General features: G+C 39.9%; 1 protein-coding gene across 1 annotated transcript in view; it reads left to right on the forward strand.

The window, feature by feature from the left end:
* Nucleotides 1–21,423, forward strand: part of Dmxl2 (Dmx-like 2) — a 109,589-nt gene that overhangs the window by 12,168 nt on the left and 75,998 nt on the right. Inside the window, exons 2-6 of the mRNA XM_013010151.1 lie at nt 5,237–5,362; nt 6,598–6,669; nt 8,581–8,659; nt 9,946–10,081; nt 11,007–11,073. Coding sequence (XP_012865605.1) covers nt 5,237–5,362; nt 6,598–6,669; nt 8,581–8,659; nt 9,946–10,081; nt 11,007–11,073 — 480 coding nt within the window. The remainder of the gene's footprint in view (nt 1–5,236; nt 5,363–6,597; nt 6,670–8,580; nt 8,660–9,945; nt 10,082–11,006; nt 11,074–21,423) is intronic.

Here is a 21,423-nt window from a genome sequence, read left to right on the forward strand (position 1 = left end):
TGTCCCTCAGCTCTTCAGCTCAAGGCTAGTGCTCTACCACTTGAGCTACAGCGCCACTTCCAGCTTTTTCTGCTTATGTGGTGCTGAGGATTCGAACCCAGGGCCTCATGCATGCGAGGCAAGCGCTCTACCACTGAGCCACCTTCCCAGCCCCTACTTCCTGTATCTCTATCTCCATATATTTTATTTTTTTATTTATGTATGTGTTTGGTGTTTGGATTTGAACCCAGAGCCTTGCCCATGTTCTATCACTAAATCCCTAAGTTGGGATTTTTTTGTTTGAAGATCAGCTGCTTTTCTGAGGTTGTTAGGAAGCAAAGCAAAAACTATTTTTTCTACTCAGGAGGCTGAGACCTGAGGATCGCAGTTCAAAGCCAGCCCGGGCAGGAAAGTCCGTAAGACTCTTATCTCCAATAAACCACTCAGTAAACTGGAAGTGGTGCTGTGGCTCAAGTGGTAGAGTGCTAGCTTTGAGCTGAAGAGTTGAGGAACAGCACCCAGGCCCAGAGTTCAAGCCCCACAACCAACAAAAACAAAAGAAACTTTTTTTTTTTAACTGCTTAGTCACAAGCACAATATTTTCCTAATTTCTTTCTGTCCTTTTTCCTGAAAAGAGATTTTGTGTGTGTGCGTGTGTCTACATGCCAGTACTGGGGCTTGAAGTCAGGATTTTGAACTCTTATTTGGCTTTTTTGCTCATGGCTGACACACTATTACTTGAGCCACAACTCTAGTTTGGCTTTTTGCTGAATGAGATTTGTCTGTCCAGGCTTGCTCCAGATCTCAGTCTTCATGTCAGCTTCCTGAGCAGCTAGGCTTACAGGCATGACCAGTGTAACCCAGCATGATAATACATTTGTATTCATACATGTTTGTATTAAAGCTTTAAGTTTTTATTCAACATACCACTAGCAGCTTTGCTTTGTTGTATGGAAACTTGTAAGTGTCCATACACTTATGTTAATTTGGTCTTTCCCAAGGAGAGGAGATTTTCCTGAGGTGAGATTTAATTTAAAAGGGCTGTCCCTTTGCTTACCATATAGTTGCATTGCTTCACTGGTCTTTACATGGGCTAGTTTTTTCTGTAATACTATTTAGTTTCTGATTTGTTTACTTTGCTCATTCAGCATTCTTGAGTGGACTTTAAGCTGTTGGTGTAACTGTATTCTCAGTCATGCGGAAAGAAGAGCTTATTTTCAGATTCTGTCTTTTCTGCTCTTTTAACTATACTGAGAAAGATTTGTTTTGTGGGTGGTGGTGGCAGGCATTAGTTGACAATGGACAAGTGGTCCAATAACACCAATTGTCGATTTACAGAGAAAGAAATTTAAAGGCTAATGAATACATGAAAAGATACTTGTTTCTTTTCCATAAGAACAATAAAACAATAGGAACATGCCTGAGCTACATAGTGAGACCTTGTCTCAGATAAATGAAACCTACCACCACCAAAAAAATAGAATGGAAATCTTTTCAGTCATAATAGAGTTTTAATAAACTATCTCAACTGTTGGTGTTTATTGTATGCTATGTTTATTGATGTTAGGCATCTGAGCTAGATGATGTGGAAAATTTGTTGGGATTACAGAAATTTCATGGCACCAATAGAGTAGAGGTATGGTAATGCAGTGGGAAGAATAGGAGCTTTTTTTTCTTCGAGCACTGGGGATAGGAATTCAGGCCTCCTGTTGGCTAAGCCAGGTGTTCTACCACTTGAGTTATTTCCTCAGCCCTTGTTTATGTTGGTTATTTCAAGATAGGTATTTATGCCAGAGCTGGCCTGAGCTGCAGTCTTCCTACTTGTGCCTTCCCCAAAGCTGGATTAAAATATGCATGCCACTGCACCCAGCCATTAGTTCAGATGAAGTTTCATCCTGGGCTGGTCTTGAACTATGATCCTCTATGATCTTCAAGTCTCAAGTAGCTTGGATTACAGTGTTGAGTCACTGTGCCTGACGAGAGCTTTATTATGAAACAATAGTCCTTACTTTATGAACCCAGACAAATTACTTAAAAAGAGAGCCTGTGTACCTAATAATTATGTTCACAAAGACCTTAGGAGACTGCTTGCCAGCTCATAGAAGATATATTCAGTAAATGGTAAGTTATCAGGGAAGGCGTTGGTTGATTTTCTCTGGCAGGTCTTCTATATCCATGATACTGTCACAGGCAGCTTGTGAGGGAGCTTGGCCAAATTATTAACAACAAGGTCATGTCTTCTCTTTCAACTCCACATGTACTATGGGAAGCTTAAGTGCTAGTATTGGGATTACAGTGGTTTATAAGGATAAAGAAAAGTCCTAGCCTTGCTGGTTCATTTGCTAGCATCATTACATTGTATAAAGACATTCAGATCTCATGCATTTTCAGTTTCAGAATGCATATCTAATGAGACAAGTTCCCATTCTTCCATACTTGGGTGTTTTCTACATCAGACCAATATCTTTTGAAAATGAAGTATATTCTTCCTCTGTGCCTTTTCTTTTCTTTTTTTTTTTGTGCTCTTCAGCTCTATCACTTGAGCTACAGTGTGCGCCTCTTCCAGTTTTCTGGTGGTTTATTGGAGATGAGTCTCATGGACTTTCCTGTCTGGGCTGGCTTTGAACCACTACCTTCAGATCTCAGCCCCTTGAGCTAGGATTACAGGTGTGAGCCACTGGTGCCTGGCCCTCTGTGCCTTTTCTAACCATTAGTGTAGACTAGTGGTTTTATTTTAACAGTGTGTGTAGATATTATATGAAGTGGTAGGTACTATCTAGGTGTGATACCACAGGAAAGCAGTATCATTTGCTGAATTTTACAGAATTAATAGCTCCTTTAGGGATTTGAGACCATCTTAAATTAAACTTTTAGTAGCTGTATAGTATTCCAATGTATGGATTGAGTAATTTAACTCTACTGATCTGATGGACAGTATGATTGTTTCCAGTTTATATTGTTATAAATAATATGACAATGATATCCTTATATATTTTTATAAAACTTTTATAAATGTCCTTACAGGGAAAAATAGAGAATTGTTTGATCAAAGGGTATGTTGTGCTAAAAATTTTGATAGATATTGCCAACTTTTATCCATAAAGAGTCAGGAGGCTGAGATCTGAGGATCGCAGTTCAAAGCCAGCCTGGGCAGGAAAGTCTGTGAGACTCTTAATCTCCAATAAACCACTAGAAAACTGGAAGTGGTGCTGTGGCTCAAGTGGTAGAGCGCTTGCCTTGAGCTGAAGAGTGCAGGGACAGTGCCCAAGCCCAGAGGTTCAACCCCCAGGACCAACCAAAAAAAAAAAGAAAAAAAGAGTCTGGTATAGTAAGTCTGGGGTGAGAATAGCAATCTGTGTGTGTGTGTGTGTGTGTATGTGTGTGTGTGTGTGTATGCGTGTGTGTGTATATATATACACACATACGTATGTATATTTTAATGTCAAGATGATGTCCAGAGGGGTTATGTTATATAAGTAAGGTAATGAGTACCTTTCTTGCCAAATTAGTTACCCTCCCCTCAATTTTCTCCTACTTTCCTTCCCCCTCATCCCAAGTTGTACAGATCATTGCCAACGTATTGTCTTGTGTATATCACTGTTGCATTGATTCTCCCCTTGTCCTTTGTTTTACCATTCTGTTGTTCCCCTTCCCTTCCCTAATTAAATAAATGTATATACAATACCAGGGTACCAAAATCAAATACAGTAACAATAGGGGATATACCATAGGGGGAAGAACATACAAAAGGAACAAGAAATCTCATAGTACGTTAAAAGCAACAACAAAGAAAAACCTCTTGTTTCCATGTCTTTGAATTCATTTTGCTTAGCGCCGTCTTATAGGGTCATATGTACATAGCTATTGAGCTATTTTCTTATCTGCTAAGATTATCCTAAATGTATACTAATTATTGCATGTAAGGGAAACCACGGGACCTATGTTTCTTTGGGTCTGACTTAATATTTTTTCCAAGTCTTTCCTTTTTTTTTTTTTTTTTGGTCCGGTCGTGGGGCCTGAACTCTGGGCCTGGGCACTGTCCCTCAGCTCTTCAGCTCAAGGCTAGTGCTCTTCCACTTGAGCCACAGCACCACTTCCGGCTTTTTTCTTTTTTCTTATGTGGTGCTGAGGAATCGAACGCAGGGCCTCAGGCATGCAAGGCAAGTGCTCTACCACTGAGCCACCTTCCCAGCCCCAGTCTTTCCATTTTCTTTTTTATTTATTTATTTGTGAACATACTGTACAGAGGGGTTACAATTACATGGGCAGGATAATGCGTACATTTCTTACCAAGCATTGCAGCCTCCTCCTTTGGTTTACCCTTCACATCCCTTCCCAGCCTCCCCCCTCCCCCTCTTTCCATTTTCTTACAAATGGGGCAGTGTCATTCTTTTTGATGGAAGCATAGAATTCCATTGTGTGTATGTGTATGTGTGTGTATGTGTATGTGTGTGTGTGTATGTATATGTATATGTATTACATTTTCCTGATTACTGAGGGGCATCTGGGTTGTTTCCATATCTTAGCTATGGTAAATAATGCCGTGGTAAACATAGTTGTACTGGTCGTTTTAGTATGGCCTTGTTTGTGATCATTTGGGTAAATGCCCAGAAGTGGTATTGCTGGGTCATAGGGGAGTCTATGTATTTTTAACAAGTTATCTAAGTAATTTTCGTGCAGCCAGGTTTGAGAACTATTGTAGAGTTAGAAAAATAACAGGATCCTCTTCAGCAAAGGAATATGGTAATATGCTTTGAAAAATATTTGGTAGTTAAGGGCATAAAAGGAAGAGTAAAAAGTCTTTCCGGTGATTAAGTAGTAAGAGTGTGTTTGTCTACGGTAGCAATTGCTAGGAGTGGACAGCCTTTAGAGAAGAAGGCTCTGAGTATTTACCAGGAATTTCCTTTTCCTCCCCCTTCTCTTCTTCCCTTCTTCCTTTTGCTCTTCCCTGTCCCCTTTCTTTCTCACATGTAGGGCACTTGCTTATAAAAAGGCCATTCATGTTATACCTTCTTCATAGTGACTCCAGTTCTTGCTAGGTGTGTTATAAAGAGTAGATATTTTTCAGGCCCCAACTCATATCATATCCTGATATGATTTTTTTTGTTGGAAGTTATTGCATGAAATGCTATCATTATTTTCATGTGAATTTTAAAGTTCTTATTTGGAAATATGTAAAAAACATGTCAAAGTATACCTCTTACACTGATAATAAATCCAAAGATAGATGTCTTACATGCCATTGTTTTCTTTGTAGGCATATGGTTCAGGCTGTGATATTGTTATTTTGGCAAGTGACTTTGAATGTGTGCAGATCATTCCTGGTGCTAAGCATGGGAACATCCAGGTCAGCTGTGTGGAGTGTTCTCATCAACAAGGACGGGTAAGAAATTTAGTTTCTTACTGAATGTCATTTTAATACTTAATCATCTCAGGATATCCTTGTCCTTTTAAAAAACGTATCCGCGAGCTGGGCGCTGGTGGCTCACGCCTGTAATCCTAGCTACTCAGGAGGCTGAGATCTGAGGATCAAGGCTCAAAGCCAGCTTGGGCAGGAAAGACTGTGAGACTCCTATCTCCAATAAACCACCAGAAAACCGGAAGTGGTGCTGTAGCTCAAGTGGTAGAGTGCTCACCTTGAGCTGAAGAGCTGAGGGATAGCGCCCAGGCCCAGAGTTCAAGCCCTACAACTGACAAAAACAAAACAAAACAACAAAAAATCGTGTCCACTGTTTTCTTTAAATTATTGTATCTTGCTCTTTGATGAGAGCCGTCAAGTTGTCAGTGGTTATATAAATTGTGAAGTGCCATTTCCCTGACAACATAATAGGTAATGGGTCTGTAGATATATGCTGTGTTGGAAGATTTTGTTAGTTTTTTGAAATGAAATCTCACTATATTGCTCAAACTAGCCTCAAGCTGGCCATACCAGTGATAATCACAGTGAACAAATTTCTTGCAGTAAAGATTTTCAAAATATCTAAGATGAAGCTGTATACAGTGTGTATAATCTGTAGTCTCCGGTGGAAAAAGCCCAAGAGTTGTGGCTCTACCTATAAATTCCTATAGGAGGATTTCTTTTTCTTTCTCCCTTTCTCTCTTTGTTTATTTGTTTGTTTTTTTGTTTTTCATTTTGGTGCCTGTCCTGGAGGCCTGACTTCAGGGCCTGCACACTGTCCCTGTGCTTTTTTGCTCAAGGTTAGCCCTCTACCCCTTCGAGTATTGTTCTACTTTGAGATTTTTTTGGTGGCTAATTGGAGATAAGAGTTTCATAGATTTGCTTTCCTAGGCTGGCTTTGAACTGTGATCCTCAGGCTTGCTTTGAACTGTGATCCTCTGATCTTAGCCTCCTGAGTAGCTACGGTTATAGTTGTGAGCCACTGTGACTGGGCACGATGATTTGTTTGAAGAAGTAAACACTGTATTTCTAAAATAAAGCCTGCTGAATTTTCTCATACAGAGAAGAAATTATTAAATCTATTATACTTTCAAATTTATTGAAAAAATAACTATGAAGTTATATTGAGATGATTAAAATTAACTTTTACATTGTTGTGAGAAGAGTTACTTAATTCTTTTCTGAATACCAATGCTATGTTTATTATTACTATTTTTTAGGTTGCAGCTTCATATGGTAATGCTGTTTGTATTTTTGAGCCCCTGGGCATAAATTCTCATAAGAGAAATAGTGTAAGTATTAACTGATTTTAGAACACTTTTAGAATCTGATTTTTTTTTTTTAGTTTCAGTATTTTTAGTATTGACATATTTTCATTTGACTTGTTAATTCTGTAAAGCCTAGTAATAACAATAAAAAGCCCGTAGGATCTGGTGCTAACAGTGGGGTACAATATCTGTAAAATTAGTAAAGACCTTTTATAAACCCAAGTTTTTACAGTATTACTATCTACTATTTCCTGTGGTCATTAAAGTGGCAGGTAATGTAGTCTGAACTAGTTTTTGTGGTTACTAGTCTGTGCCTGATATTTAGTATCTGGCTCTAATCCCTCTCCCCACTTTTATTATCAGTAGAGAAGAAGATGACACTTTTCTTAAAACCTTCTTAAAAACTCAGATTCAATGCTTAAAAAGTTTTAAAATACTCCAGCCTCCATCCTTTAGCACCGCACTTACAGCAACACATTATGTTACTGTCCTATGTGACTTACACAAGACATACTAGTATTTCCACTGCCCCTCAGACACTCTCCAATTTAAGGAATTTTTTCTGTGTCACTTTAGGGCAAGATTTTTTTTAGTTTTTTTGTAACTCCTTCTCTTTGTGTTTTAAACTTTCTTCCAGAATATTCATTTTATTTGCTTATTTATTGTTTACTATTTAGACTGTAAGCTCCAGTGCGTTTTGTTTCTTTCATTTGCTGATACTTCCCATGTAGTTAGATTAGTATCTGGGACATTGAGTTCCTAAACATGAACTTCATGGAGTTAAGGCTTATTAGCAAATTCATTTACCAATAAGTGGTCTAGCACACCACATTGAGAACCATTCTTATTTATATTGGATATTGTATTTTATCTTAGGTAATATTCAGAAAATTTGATATGGTTAGGAATATCAACTCTTAAAAATTCCTACATGAACTTTTGAACTCAAGATCTTATTCTTTCACTTGGCTTGCTTATGCTCTGCCACTTGAATATTTTGCTGATTAATTGGAGATGAAGTCTCTCAGACTTTTCTGAGTAGGCTAGCTTTGAACCTAATCTCAGCTTCCTGAATGCTAGAATTACACTGGTGCTAGGCTTATTTATTTTTTTGAGACAGGTATCACTTATTTGCCTAGTCTGACTTTGAATTCATGGGCTTAAATCATATAGGATTGCTTAGGAGGTATATCCAGTGTTCTTTTGGATCATGAGCCTTTAGGATTAGGATAATTTACATTTCTTTTTTTTTTTTACATTAAGCAGAGAAGATGTTGAGCTACTTTATTTCTTTATATATATTTTTTATTGTAAAGTTACTGTACAGAGGGGTTACAGTTACATGAGTAAGGTAATGAGTATATTTCCTATTGAATATTGTTACCTCCTCTTTTGCTTGTCCCCTACGATCCCTTCCCTCCCTGATAATTTACATTTCTTTCTAATGTATACTTGGCTTTAATAAAACATTTTTGAGCATCTGTGTAGCTAGTTAGTATTGCAAATGCTGAAGATACAAAGATTTTTATGACATTGTTCTTGTCCTTAAAGAGCTGCAATTTAATAGGAATCTCAGACATATAGACAAAATCCTGTGTGATGCACTTATAATGGCAGAATGGAGAGAAGCTTGGGTGCTGGCAGGATATCGGAGAAGGTTTCTTAGCAGAGGTGATGATTGAGCTAGATCTTTGTGAAACCAGGGAGTTAGTAGAGAGGGAAGGAAGGAAGGGAAACAGAAAGGGAAGGCATCAGAGAGAAAGCACTTTGGGTGTGGCAAGCAGCTCAGTCTGGTAGAATGCCACCATTTTAAGTTACTTTAACAGTTTTTGAAAGTAATTGTGAAACATATTTTAGATCATATGGTCTTCAGTTAAATAAAATGGTCAAGATTTTGGATGCTTTAAAAGCATATTTTTTTTTCTTCTGTTTTAGCAACTCAAGTGTCAGTGGCTTAAAACTGGGCAGTTTTTTTTGAGTTCTGTGACTTACAACTTAGCTTGGGACCCTCAAGGTATGTAGCAGTTATACTTAAAAATTATATAAATGAAACCCTGTTTTAAATATACGATTACCATGTGATTTTTTTTAAAATAAAAAAGTGATGAATGCTATGTTTGCTTTTGTTGATGAGTGACGATACCTTTTTTGTCTTAATACACATTGCTTGGTATAGGGATTAGTTTACTTTTTTGTCTCTTCAGTGTTTTAAAAGAAATACTATCTTTAGGGCTGGGAATGTAGCTTAGTGGTAGAGTGCTTGCCTAGCATGCATAAAGCTCTGGGTTCAATTCCTCAGTGCCACATAAACAGAAAAAGCCAGAAGTGGTGCTGTGGCTCAAGTGGTAGAGTGCTAGCCTTGAGCAAAAGAAGCTCAGGGACAGTGCCCAGGCCCTGAGTACAAGCCCCAGGACTGGGGGAAAAAAAAAAAAAAGCTTTAATTTCTAAAGATTAGGAACCTCTGAAGTTGTAACTTTATTTTCTTTTACATTCACAGTTAATGAGGATTATTATATATTCCATGTAGAAAAATTTTTTTTTGAAATTTTTAGTTATGTTTTTAGCATATCCTGAAAATGCCAGAGTTTGGAGGATTTGCTATTCTACTTTCCCTCCCTTCTTCTCTCCTTCTTTTCCTTTTCTAGCTTATTTATCCCCTTCTTTCTTTCTTTCTTTTTTTTTTTCTCATCAGGGTCTCTCTGTACAGCCCAGCCTAGCCTCAAAGTTTGCCATTTTCTTGCCTCTGTCTCCCACGTGCTGGGATGACTAATGGATATCACCACACTGGCTTTTATTTTATTTTATTTATTTATTCATTCATTCATTTATGGTATTGAAACTTGAACTCAGGGCCTCAAGTTCTTGCTCAGCTTTTTCAGCTCTACCACTTGAGCCATACCTCCACTTCCAGTTTCTTGTTGGTTATTTGGAAATAAGAGTCTCAAGAGATTTGTCTGTCCAGACTGGCTCCAAACCATGATTCTTAGATCTTAACCTCCTGTGTAGGCAGAGCTTTTTGTTTTTAAAAAAGGTTTGATTAATACAAAGGGCAATCACTCTTTGCCTTGTAAGCTTTTGTTTTTTGCCTTGTAAGAGTTTTCACAAGTCTTTCTCAAGAATTATTCTTAACTGTCTTATGGATTCTTTTTTTCTTATAGGACTTAATTTTAATTAGATAATACCATGTGTTTTTCATAGACAGTAATGTGTGTTTTTCACATAATAGTTCCCAGAGCTGAACAAAAGCATTTCTTTCCCATTTATCTTTGCTTATTTATCAGAATATTCTTGAATTTTCAGATAACAGATTGTTGACAGCAACTGATTCTATTCAGTTGTGGGCTCCTCCAGGAGGTGATATTCTGGAAGAGGAGGAAGAAAGTGATAACAAAATTCCTCCTGTTTTAAATGACTGGAAGTGCATCTGGCAGTGCAAGTTAGTATTCATCTCTTGTTATGTTCATTAGTTTAACAGTGCTTCCTAAATTATGTTTCCTTTTATAAAGATCTTAAATTTTTGACAGTACCATTGGATTTAAAAGCCTAGAAAGTAGACTTTTCTGGCCCCAACCCATTATGCTGTTATTCTTCAATCTGTGCTATAGATAATTGTTCACAAAAAGGACATTTTCTTAGTGATAGCTCCAGGGTTTGAGCTAAAAAGGTGAGCATAGGAATTACTTCAAGAATGAGATAATGAGGAGGGGAAGAAGTGTTAGGTTTCAAGTGGAGGATCCTGAATTCCCAGCATTAATACAGGTTATGTGAAGGGGATTAGGTAGCCAGGAACAACAATGGGCTGGGTTTTTTTTGTTTTTTGTTTTTTTTGCTTTGTTTGTTTGTTTGTTTTTGTTTTTGTGCTGGTCTTGGAGCTTGAACTCAGAGCTCGGGTGCTGTCCTTGAGCATTTTTGCTCCACTTCTGGCTTTTTGGTGGTTAGCTGGAGATAAGAGTCTCATGGACTTTTCTGCCCAGGCTGGCTTCAAACCTCAAACCTCAGCTTTTAGCCTCCTGAGTTGCTAGGATTATAGGCATGAACCAACTTGGGTGCCTGGCTTGAGCTATTTTTAACATGTTATACTTAGGGTATTTGTGAGAGAGATGTCTGGAGATACCATTGTCTATATACTACATACATTCTTATTTTTGTAAAATGAATATTGGGTTAGTTTTGATTAATTTGATTAATTAGTTTTTAGTTAGTTTTGATTAAGGTAAAATATTTTGTTTATATTTGTAGGAGGCAGAAGCATCTTTGCTCTGATCATTGTGACTTGAATGTTTTCAAAATCTTGGTCATTAATTGCATATACACCGTGCCAATTTTAAAAATGCTTTTTAAAAAAATCTTATTGCTTTTAGAACTTCAGTGTCGGTACATCTGATGGAATGGTCTCCTGATGGTGAATATTTTGCTACTGCTGGAAAGGTAAAGGACCAAATAAAGTTCAAAGGGAAAAACAAACCAGAAATATTCCTTTGTTCATCTTCATTTACTTTTTCCTCTTCTGCAAAGCTTGCTTGAGGAATAATAAAAATGTTTATGAGGCTGAGGATATGACTCAGTGGTAGAATGCTTCCTGGCTTGTGATGATGCTGGGTTTGATTCCCAGCTCTGCCAAAAACAAAAAGTAATTTACAAAGATCTGGTATGTTCTTCTCAGATAGAAGGCATTTGTAGTGGATATTGATATTACTAGCACTAATGATAATAATACTTTCTAGTATCCTAGCTGATTGATTGATTGATTGATTGATTTTTGCCGGTCATGGGGCCTGAACTCTGGGCCTGGGTCCTGTCCCTCAGATCTTCAGCTCAAGGCTAGCACTCTACCACTTGATCCACAGTGCCACTTCCGGCTTTTTCTGCTTATGTGGCGCTAAGGAATCGAACCCAGGGCCTCATGCATGCAAGGAAAGCACTCTACCACTGAGCCACCTTCCCAGCCCCTCCTAGTTAATTTATTAAAAAACTAATTTGATATTTACAAATAGCATATTTAGTTCTATTTAAAAAGTAGAGTTGTAGGGCTGGGAAGGTGGCTCAGTGGTAGAGTGCTTGCCTTGCATGCATGAGGCCCTGGGTTCGATTCCTCAGCACCACATAAGCAAAAAGAAAAAAGCCGGAAGTGGTGCTGTGGCTCAAGTGGTAGAGCAGTAGCCTTGAGCTGAAGAGCTGAGGGACAGTGCCCAGGCCCAGAGTTCAGGCCCCACGACCGGACCCAAAAAAAAAAAAAAAGTAGAGTTGTACTACTGATTCACCATGGAAGGATGTTTCTTTGCCTTATTCTTCCTACCTTTAAATTGTATGTTTTGAAGTTTTATTTATGTGCTATGAATTGCTTTGGAAACCTAGTGAAGCAAGTGTATGACCATCTTCATACTATAATATTTTTAAAACCATAGTTAGGGGGCTGGGAAGGTGGCTCAGTAGTAGAGTGCTTGCCTTGTATGCATGAGGCCCTGGGTTCAATTCCTCAGCACCACATAAGCAGAAAAAGCTGGAAGTGGCACTGTGGCTCAAGTGGTAGATTGCTAGCCTTGAGCTGAATTGCTGAGAGACAGCGCCCAGGCCTAGGTAGTGTACATAACTACAAGAAATAAATTATTAAATTATTAAATAATTGTCAAGGCTCTAAAGGTACTAAAAATGTGGAATAATAGACATTCTGGGGTGTGTGTGTATGTGTATACTAGTACTGGGAACTGAAATCAGGGCTTCTTACTATGTGCTTTATTATTTGAGCTATGCTTCCAGCTCCCACATTTAATTTTTTTTTCTTTATTGTACGGGGGTTTAACTCATCAACTCAGGCTTGCTAGTCTTTTTTTTTTTCTTCTTCTTTTTAAAGAACTATACCATACTGACTTTACTACATGTACTAGACAAAGATGGGTTAACTTTGACAAAGAACTATAAATAGGTAGCTTGGTTCCCCACCCCCTCACCCCCTCATCCTGTCAGATGTTTGTCCTGTCTAGTTCTAACATTTTTCTGGTTAATTGGAGATAAAGAGTCTTAAGGACTTTGACTTAAGACTTTGGGTTAACCTTAGTTAAGCTTTACAGGGCTTTGAACCTTGATCCTCAGATTTTAGCCTCCTAGTAGCTAGGATTATAGGTGGGAGCCACTGGTGTCTGGCAAGACATTATGTCTTTTTTGTGCTGGTCCTCAGGTTTGAACTCAGGGCTTGGGTGCTATCCTTGAATGCTGTTTTTGCTTCAGGATAATCCTCTATCACTTGAGCTACAGCTATACTGTCAGCTTTTTAGTGATTAATTGGAAATAGGAGTCATGAACTTTACTGCCTGGACTAGCTTTGAACCTTGATACTCAGATCTCAGCCTCTTTAGTAGCTCGGATTACAGATGTGAACCATTGGTGTCTGACACATTGTACATGTTTTTTTTTTTTTTGTCAGTCGTGGGTCCTGAACTTGGGGCCTCGGCGCTATCCCTCAGCTCTTCAGCTCAAGGCTAGTGCTCTACTACTTGAGCCACAGCACCACTTCTGGCTTTTTTCTTTTTGTTTATGTGGTGCTGAGGAATCAAACCCAGGGCTTCATGCATGCAAGGCAAGCACTCTACCACTGAGCCACCTCCCCAGCCCACATTGTACATGTTTTAATAAAACCATTTGGTAACAAAAAAATCACATTTGAAATATGGGCAAGTATTGTATATAGAATTAAAATTTATTTTTCGTACTTTACAGTGTAAAATGGTTTTCTAGGAACACTAGAATCCACCCATGGCGTTTTGCATTCACCTCTAGTTGTAAAAACACTGAACTGTACTGTTTTGTAATCGGCTAATTAGTGGGTACAGAGGTAGTTGCTCAACGGTTGCATGAACTCATAGACAGGAAAACTGCACAACATTTACACAGGAGGTTATAGTCATGTGCAGTTTAGTATTTCCAATAGGTATTTCCAAGTAAAGATGAACATAAAAATGTTTTGAGATATGCAGCAACTGTTATGTGATATGAAAACATTTGTGACTTCTAAGACAAATTCTAATATACTCCTAATACTACTTTCGTTTGTTTGTTGAATCATTTCCTTCATTAAGCAGTTAAGTAAACAAACGATTCATCTTCTAACAAGTTCATAGTACATCTGGGGTCTTAGTTTTCTTGGTTTCCCTGTAGGTAGGCCTTGAGATAAGGGTTCAAGTATCTGTAATTAATAAATGGGGAATGATCATAAGTATGCATACTTCATATAACACTTTGCCCTTTAATGTGTTCAGCAGTCAAAATTTTTTAGTACTGTTGGTCTTCAGTGTTCTTCCCACATATCATGTTTCTCACATATGTTTCTCACACACATTAGTAACTGTCTGAGAGCTGCTGAGGACAGAGCATTGGTTCTCATCACTAAGCCAGCTCCTAGGAAACTGCAGACAAATGAGGTAGATGTTTTCAAGTTGTAAGTGGTATGCCCTGAATGGTAAGGTCTGATCCAGTATACATGATGTAGCCAGAGAATTCTAGCCTTAGGCCCTTGAATCAGAGGACCTCAACTAAGAAACCTGGTCTAGAATCTAGATAATTTGTTTCCTTTATCACATGTCCCTAGATCTATGTGGGGCTACCTTTGAACCACCATCTTCAGACCTCAGCGTCCTAGGATTACAGGCCTGAGTCACTAGCGCCCAGCAAGGTTTTTTGTTTGTTTGTTTTGGGTCCGTCTTGGAGCTTGAACTCTGGGCCTGGGCGCTGTCCCTCAGCTCTTCAGCTCAAGGCTAGTGCTCTACCACTTGAGCCACAGTGCTCCTTCCGGCTTTTTCTGCTTATGTGGTACTGAGGACTCAAACCCAGGGCCTCATGCATGCAAAGTGAGCACTGTACCATTGAGCCACCTTCCCAGCCTGTTTTTTTTTTTTTTCTTTAATGGATATCTACTTGTCTTGAACAATATATTGAACAACCTCTTTTTCCTCCATTGCTGTTAGGCTACTTTTTTTTTTTTCCTGTCATGCATTTTGAACTAGGGGCCTATGTCCTGCCCCTGAGCTGTCCCTGTTCAAGGCTAGTACTCTACCAATTGAGTCAAACCTCTACTTCTGGCTTTTTGTGCCCAGGCTGGTTTCTAACCACATACTCACATTTTAGCCTCCTGAAGTACAGTTAAAATTATGGGCATGAGCCACTGGTACCTGGCTTACATACTAGTTTCTAAGTTATTTTTTTGTAGTTCATTATTTGATTCATAGGTCATCCAGAAAAATAGATTAGAACCTACTTTAATTATGTTGGTGTAGTTGGGATGATACTAGAGTTATTCAGGGTGACAACTTTTTTTTTCTTGTCAATCGTGGGTCTTGAACTCTGGGCCTGGGTGCTGTCTCTGAGCTCTTCAGTTCAAGGTGAGCCCTCTGCCACTTGAGCCACAGAACCACTTTTGGCCTTTTGATGGTTAATTGGAGGTAAGAGTCTGATGGACTTTCCTGCCTGGGCAGGCTTTGAACAAGATCTCAGATCTCAGCCTCCTGAGTAGCTAAGATTACAGGCGTGAGCCACTGGTACTTGGCTTGGTGAAACAACTTTTATTTTGTATTATCAATAAAACTTATGTAATGAGTGGTACTTTTAGGACAACAGCTCCCCAATAGTGAGAGTTATGTGCAAGGACATGTCTTCACAGAATCTTACGGGCCAGACATTATTCTTTCTGGGACAGAAGCCCAAATTCCCAAGGACACAGCTGGAAGGTAGAGCTGAGCTTTGAACGCAGATGTGGGATATCAAAGTGCTGCAATTAGCTGACTCTGACTTACTATTTCACTGAGAAAACATGGGTTAGGTATTTGTATAGATTTTGTGGGAACCATGTTGAGTATGCGTTCTTTCAGAAAGGTTCATGTAGCTTCTTCCAGGCACCTAGGGACACTTGCAGCTCAGAGTACATTCTCAGGCTTAAGTTGTCATGCCACACAAACAGTATGAATTTGGTCCTCATGAGGTTTGTTTTGTATATATCAGTTCCCAAGGGAGACATTTTCCTCCAGGAGTAAAACTGTTCTGGGCCATATCCTTCTTGAGAGAATTTTTTTTTTTTGTCAGTCATGGGGCTTAAACTCTGGGCTTGGGCGCTGTCTCTGAGCTCTTCAGTTCAAGGTGAGCGTTCTACTGCTTGAGCCACAGGGCCACTTCTGGTTTTCTAGTGGTTTATGGGAGCTAAGAATCTCATGGACTTTCCTGCCTGGGTTGGCTTTGAACCAAGATCCTCAGATCTCAGCCTCCTAAGTAGCTAGGATAACAGGTGAGAGCCACTGGTGCCTGGGTTTTTCCTTTCTTAAATATGCTGATTTTAAACTTTAATATAGGAAGGCTCTTTAGGTGTACTGACTTTTAACCTTTCATGGGCTCTTGAATTGTTGTTGCTGTTGTTGTTTTTGTTATGTTGCTGGGCTTGAACTCAGGGCCTGGGTGCTGTCCCTGAGCTCTTTTGCTCAAGGCTAGCACTCTAATACTTTGAGCCACACAGCTCCACTTCTAGTTTTTGAGTGGTTAATTGGAGATAAGAGTCTCATGGGGATTTTTCTGCTTGAGCTGGCTGACTGAACAGATTTCAGCCTCCTGGGTCACTAGGATTACAGGTGTGAGCCACTGGTGCCTGGCATGAGCCACTGGTGCCTGGTGCAGCTCTTTGATTATTGTTCTGGTATATATTTGAAATATGTTCTGTGCCACAGTGGGTTTCCCTGTGAAGATCTAGTTACTTGCTTCAACATTTGTTTACTATCAGTGCTTGCCTGAGAAAACAAATGCAATTACAAAGAACTTTGATAAATTCCTTTCAACAGTCTCTCTGTTCACTTCCCTGAATTTGTCTATATACATTCTGTCTTCCCTTGTTTTACCATGGATGAACTCAAAGGTCATTTCTTTCACTTAGAAGTGTATATTAGATCCTGTTTGCTTTTGCTTACCCAGGAATATCAAGGCTGTGTTTCTCCCTTTAGACTAGTTGCAGTTTTGCCACTGGGTCATCACACTAGCATGTTCTTTTGTACTGATTGTGTATCCTCTGTATTCACTCATTGAAGCTCTAACCCCCAGTGTGATAATATTTGGAGATGGAGACCGTGGGAGGTAGTTGAGGTCTGATGAGGTCATGAGGACAGGGCCTTCATGGAGGCTCATGGGAGACTGCTATAGTTGCCATGTGAGGGAGGCACAAAGAAGGTGGCCATCCACAAGTCAGAAAGAAGTCTTCCTCAGAATTTCATAATACTGACACTCTGACCTTGGATTTTTCACCCTCTAGAACTGTGAAGAAGTACATTTTTGTTCTTTAGCCCATCATTGTATGGTATTTTGTTTGGTTTGTCTAAGTTGACTCGTACAGGATAGCAGATATAATGTGCTGTAGTTTCATCCATTGTAAAATAAACAACAACAATAATTGGAATACCCTCCATCTTTCCTCCTAGCTTCTGTCACATTGCCTGGTCCTTCTGGAACCCAAAAAGGGTTGTTTTTGATGTCTTTTTCTTCATTCTCAGTTGAGCCCATCCCGCAGTGCTTCTCCCATTGTTATCAGAGACTTCCTGTTTCTGAATCCTGTGGTTTTTACTTAACCTGTCAGCATGATTTAACACAATTAGTTACTTCTACTTTTTAAAAAAAGCCTTAATATTAAAATTTTTATTTATTTTTTGTTGGTTGTGGGGCTTGAACACAGGGCCTGCGTGCTATCCCTGAGCCTCTTTGTACTCAAGGCTAGTGCACTACCACTTGAGCCACCGTGCCACTTCTGGTTTGGGGGTGGTTAATTGTTTTTTATTTTTGTTTTTGGTCCGGTCGTGGGGCCTGAACTCTGGGCCTTGGTGCTGTCCCTTAGCTCTTCCGCTCAAGGCTAGCGCTCTACCACTTGAGCCACAGCACCACTTCCGGCTTTTTTTTCTTTTTGCTTATGTGGTGCTGAGGAATCGAACCCAGGGCCTCATGCATGCAAGGCAAGTGCTCTACCACTGAGCCACCTTCCCAGCCCTAATCTTACTTTTTTAAGAGCAGTTTTAGATTGACAGCAGAATTGAGATGAAGGTTCTAGGATGTGTTTCATAATTTTTATGGAAAGATAAAACTGCTTCATTCGTAAGAATCCTTTCAGAGTTGAGAAAATGTATCTTGGATTTAGGCTTATTTTTTAGAGTTTTTGGAAAGCTATACAAGCAATTAAGATTCTTTTGATAAAAAGGACAGAACTAATGGTGGAATGTTAGGCAGTTTTTGTCCCCCCATCTGTTCTGCTCTGTTAATAAATCAGATTTGTCTGATTTGATTAAACAGATGGTCACTGTGTAGATCTCCCACTAGAAGGCCTTTCTACCGCCTCTGCTACTCATGACGGGATTTCAGTTTAGGTGATTGGGTACACAGATCCAATTACTGTCAGGATCTTAAAAATTACAGTTAATTAAACACTTTTGCTGGTAAGGTCCAGTTTTTATTTGATTTATTTTTCCTTTTTAAGTTCTTTATTTTGGGGGGGGGGGGGGAGTCCAGTCGTGGGCCTGAACTCTGGGCCTGGGCCCTTGTCCCTCAGCTCTTCAGCTCAAGGCTAGCACTCTACCACTTGAGCCACAGCGCCACTTCCAGTTTTGTTTTGTTTTTTGCTTATGTGGTGCTGAGGAATCGAACCCAGGGCCTCATGCATGCAAGGCAAGTGCTCTACCACTGAACCACCTTCCCAACCCAGGCCCAGATTTTATAAACGTGGTAAATCAAATTTTTGGAGGGCTTAGGAGTATTTGGAATTTTTTTTTTTGGGTCTGGTTGTGCGGCCTGAACTCTGGGCCTGGGCGCTGTCCCTCAGTTCTTCAGCTCAAGGCTAGCGCTCTACCACTTATGTGGTGCTGAGGAATAGAACCCAGGGCCTCAGGTATGCAAGGCAAGCACTCTACCACTGAGCCATCTTCCTAGCCCCAGTATTTGGAATTTTTACCTTACCTTAAAGGAAAATTTCACAAGGTATTTGAAGTTTTTTCTTTTTTTTTTTCTGCTTGTAGGGCTTGAAATCAGGGCTTGGGTTTTATACCTGAGCTCTCACTCAAGGCTAGCACTCTATCACTTTGAGCTACAGCTCCACTTCCAGTTTTTTTTTTTTTGGGTCCAGTCATGGGGCCTGAACTCTGGGCCTGGGCACTGGCCCTCAGCTGTTCAGCTCTAGGCTAGCGCTCTACCACTTGAGCTATAGCGCCACTTCTGGCTTTTGTTCTTATGTGGTGCTGGGGGAATCGAACCCAGGGCCTCATGCATGGAAGACAAGCGCTTTACCACTGAGCCATCTTCCCAGCCCCCAGTTGTTTTTTTTTTTTTTTTTGGTTGATTGTTTGAACTTTGGGCTTGGGCACTGTCCCTCAGCTCTTCAGCTCAAGGTGAGCATTCTACCACTTGAGCCATAGTGCCACTTCCGGTTTTCTGGTGGTTTATTGGAGATAGGAATTTCATCTCATGGTCTTTCCTGCCCAGGCTGGCTTTGAATGGCGATCCTCAGATCTCAGCCTCCTGAGTAGCTATGATTACAGGTGTGAGCCACCAGCGCCCAGCTTTCTACTTCCAGTTTTTGAGTGGTCATTGGAGATAAGAGTCTCACAGGGACTTTCTTGCCTGGGCTGGCAAGCGTCAAATATATGAAGCTTTTGTCTCAGCCCTGAAAATTCTGGGTCATAGGCATGTGTCCACCACAGCCAGTGTAGTTAAATCTCCAGTTCAAAAATAGATTTTCTTTGTTTTGTTTGCTAAGAAGAGTTCATTGAATTCTATTATAAGGTTTATATCTGAACATTTAAAAATAAAATTTGTTATTTTGTAAAATTTGCAGGTGATGTGAAACGTTCTGACTTCTTCAAAAATATTTTTCTTTAATAGAGCCATTATTCTTTTGAGGGAAAGACTAGGATGAGAAGCTTTCTTGAGGATTTTGGCAGGAAGAAAGGAGAGGGCCACAGGATGTTTCAGAAGCTTCTCTTCAGAGTGCATCTGTGTTCCTGAATCCAGTGTTTTGGTTACTTTTTTTGTGTGCTGGTATCAGAGCTTGAACTTAGGATCTCAAACTTGCTCTATTTTCTTGATCATGGCTGGCACTCACTACTTGAGCCATGACTCCAGCTTTTTACCAGTTGAGATGGAATCTTATGACTTTTCTATCTAGGCTGGCTTTGGACTTCTATCCTCTGGATCTAAGTGTCCTGAATATCTAGGATGGATTATAGGTGAAAGCTGTTGGCATTGAGCTCAGTGTGTTTTCTTATGTCACTTGAGCACCATTTCTTTAAAACATTTAGTAAGTTTTTTGTTGTCTTTTTTTTTTTTGGTTTGTCATGGAGCTTGAACTCAGGGTCTTGGGGACTGTCCCTGAGCTCTTCTGCTCAAGGCTAGCATTCTAGCACTCTACTACTTTAAGCCACAGCTCTACTGGTTGTCTGGTGGCTAATTGGAGATAAGTCTCACAGACATTTCTGGCCGGGCTGGATTTAAACTTTGATCCTCAGATTTCAGCCTCCTGAGTAGCTGGGATTACAGGTATGAGCCACCAACAGCAGGCTTTTTTTTGTCCCCCCATGAATATAACTTTTGAATTTATCCTAAAATAAATGGCACTGGATTAAAGATGATCTGATTTACTGCATCCTTTTTGCCACTTAAAAACTGTATTTATAGGAGGCAGATTATTGTTTGTATTTTATTCTTTTTTCCTTTTTAATACAATAGTATCAATAATACTGTGAGTTGGAAAGCTAGTTTCATATAGCCCATCCTGATACAAATGTAGGTTACCATTAACCATTCATCTTCACAGATGGACTTGAATAAAAGCTGATCAAGAAGCCCCCTTTTTTATTGTACTCCCCCCTTTTTTTCCCTAAATAAAAAAATTCTACCATAGATCACTGAGCCTGGGCCTATAATTTTCTAGTAAGAACCACTCAGCAAGTGGGAGGACAGAATCTGAGGCATCCAGGCTAAACCCTCCTGCCATTCCCCCCCCCCACACACACAGGTGGCAAATTGCTAGTTCTCTGCCTGGGAGCCACCTGCACCCAGCTCCTATTTCATTCTTGATAAAAGGTAGTATTTGGTTATATATAAATTTTTTTAGCCAGGCACCAGTGCTCATGCCTGTAATCCTAGCTACTCAGAAGTCTGAGATCTGAGGATTGCAGTTCGAAGCCAGTCCTGGCAGAAAAGTCCATGAGACTCTTATCTCCAATTAACCACCAGAAAACAGAAAGGGGTGCTGTGGCTCAAGTGGTAGAGTGCTAGCCTTGAGCTGAAGAGCTCAGGGACAGCACTCAGGACCAGAGTTCAAGCCCTACAACCAACAAAAAAAATTTTTTTTTTTAGTCCCAAGTTAAGCACCAGTGGCTCATACCTATAATCCTAACTACTCAGGGGGCTGAGGATCATGGTTTGAAGCCCCAGTACAGGCATGAAAGTCTTTGAGACTCCTACCTCCAGTTAACTACCAAAAAGCTAAGAGTGGAAGTTTGGCTCAAGTGGTAGAGTGCTAGCTTCGAATAAAAAAGTTTAGGGACAGCAACCACGAATGTAACACACACATAAAAAAATTAATGCTTTGGGGCTGGGAAGGTGGCTCAGTGGTAGAGCACTTGCCTTGCATGCATGAAGCCCTGGGTTCGATTCCTCAGTACCATATAAGCAAAAAGAGCCGGAAGTGGCGCTGTGGCTCAAGTGGTAGAGCGCTAGCCTTGAGCTGAAGAGCTGAGGGACAGCGCCCAGGCCCAGAGTTCAGGCCCCACGACT

The sequence above is a fragment of the Dipodomys ordii genome, unplaced genomic scaffold (assembly GCF_000151885.1).
Source record: "Dipodomys ordii isolate 6190 unplaced genomic scaffold, Dord_2.0 Scaffold11, whole genome shotgun sequence".
NCBI lineage: Eukaryota > Metazoa > Chordata > Mammalia > Rodentia > Heteromyidae > Dipodomys > Dipodomys ordii.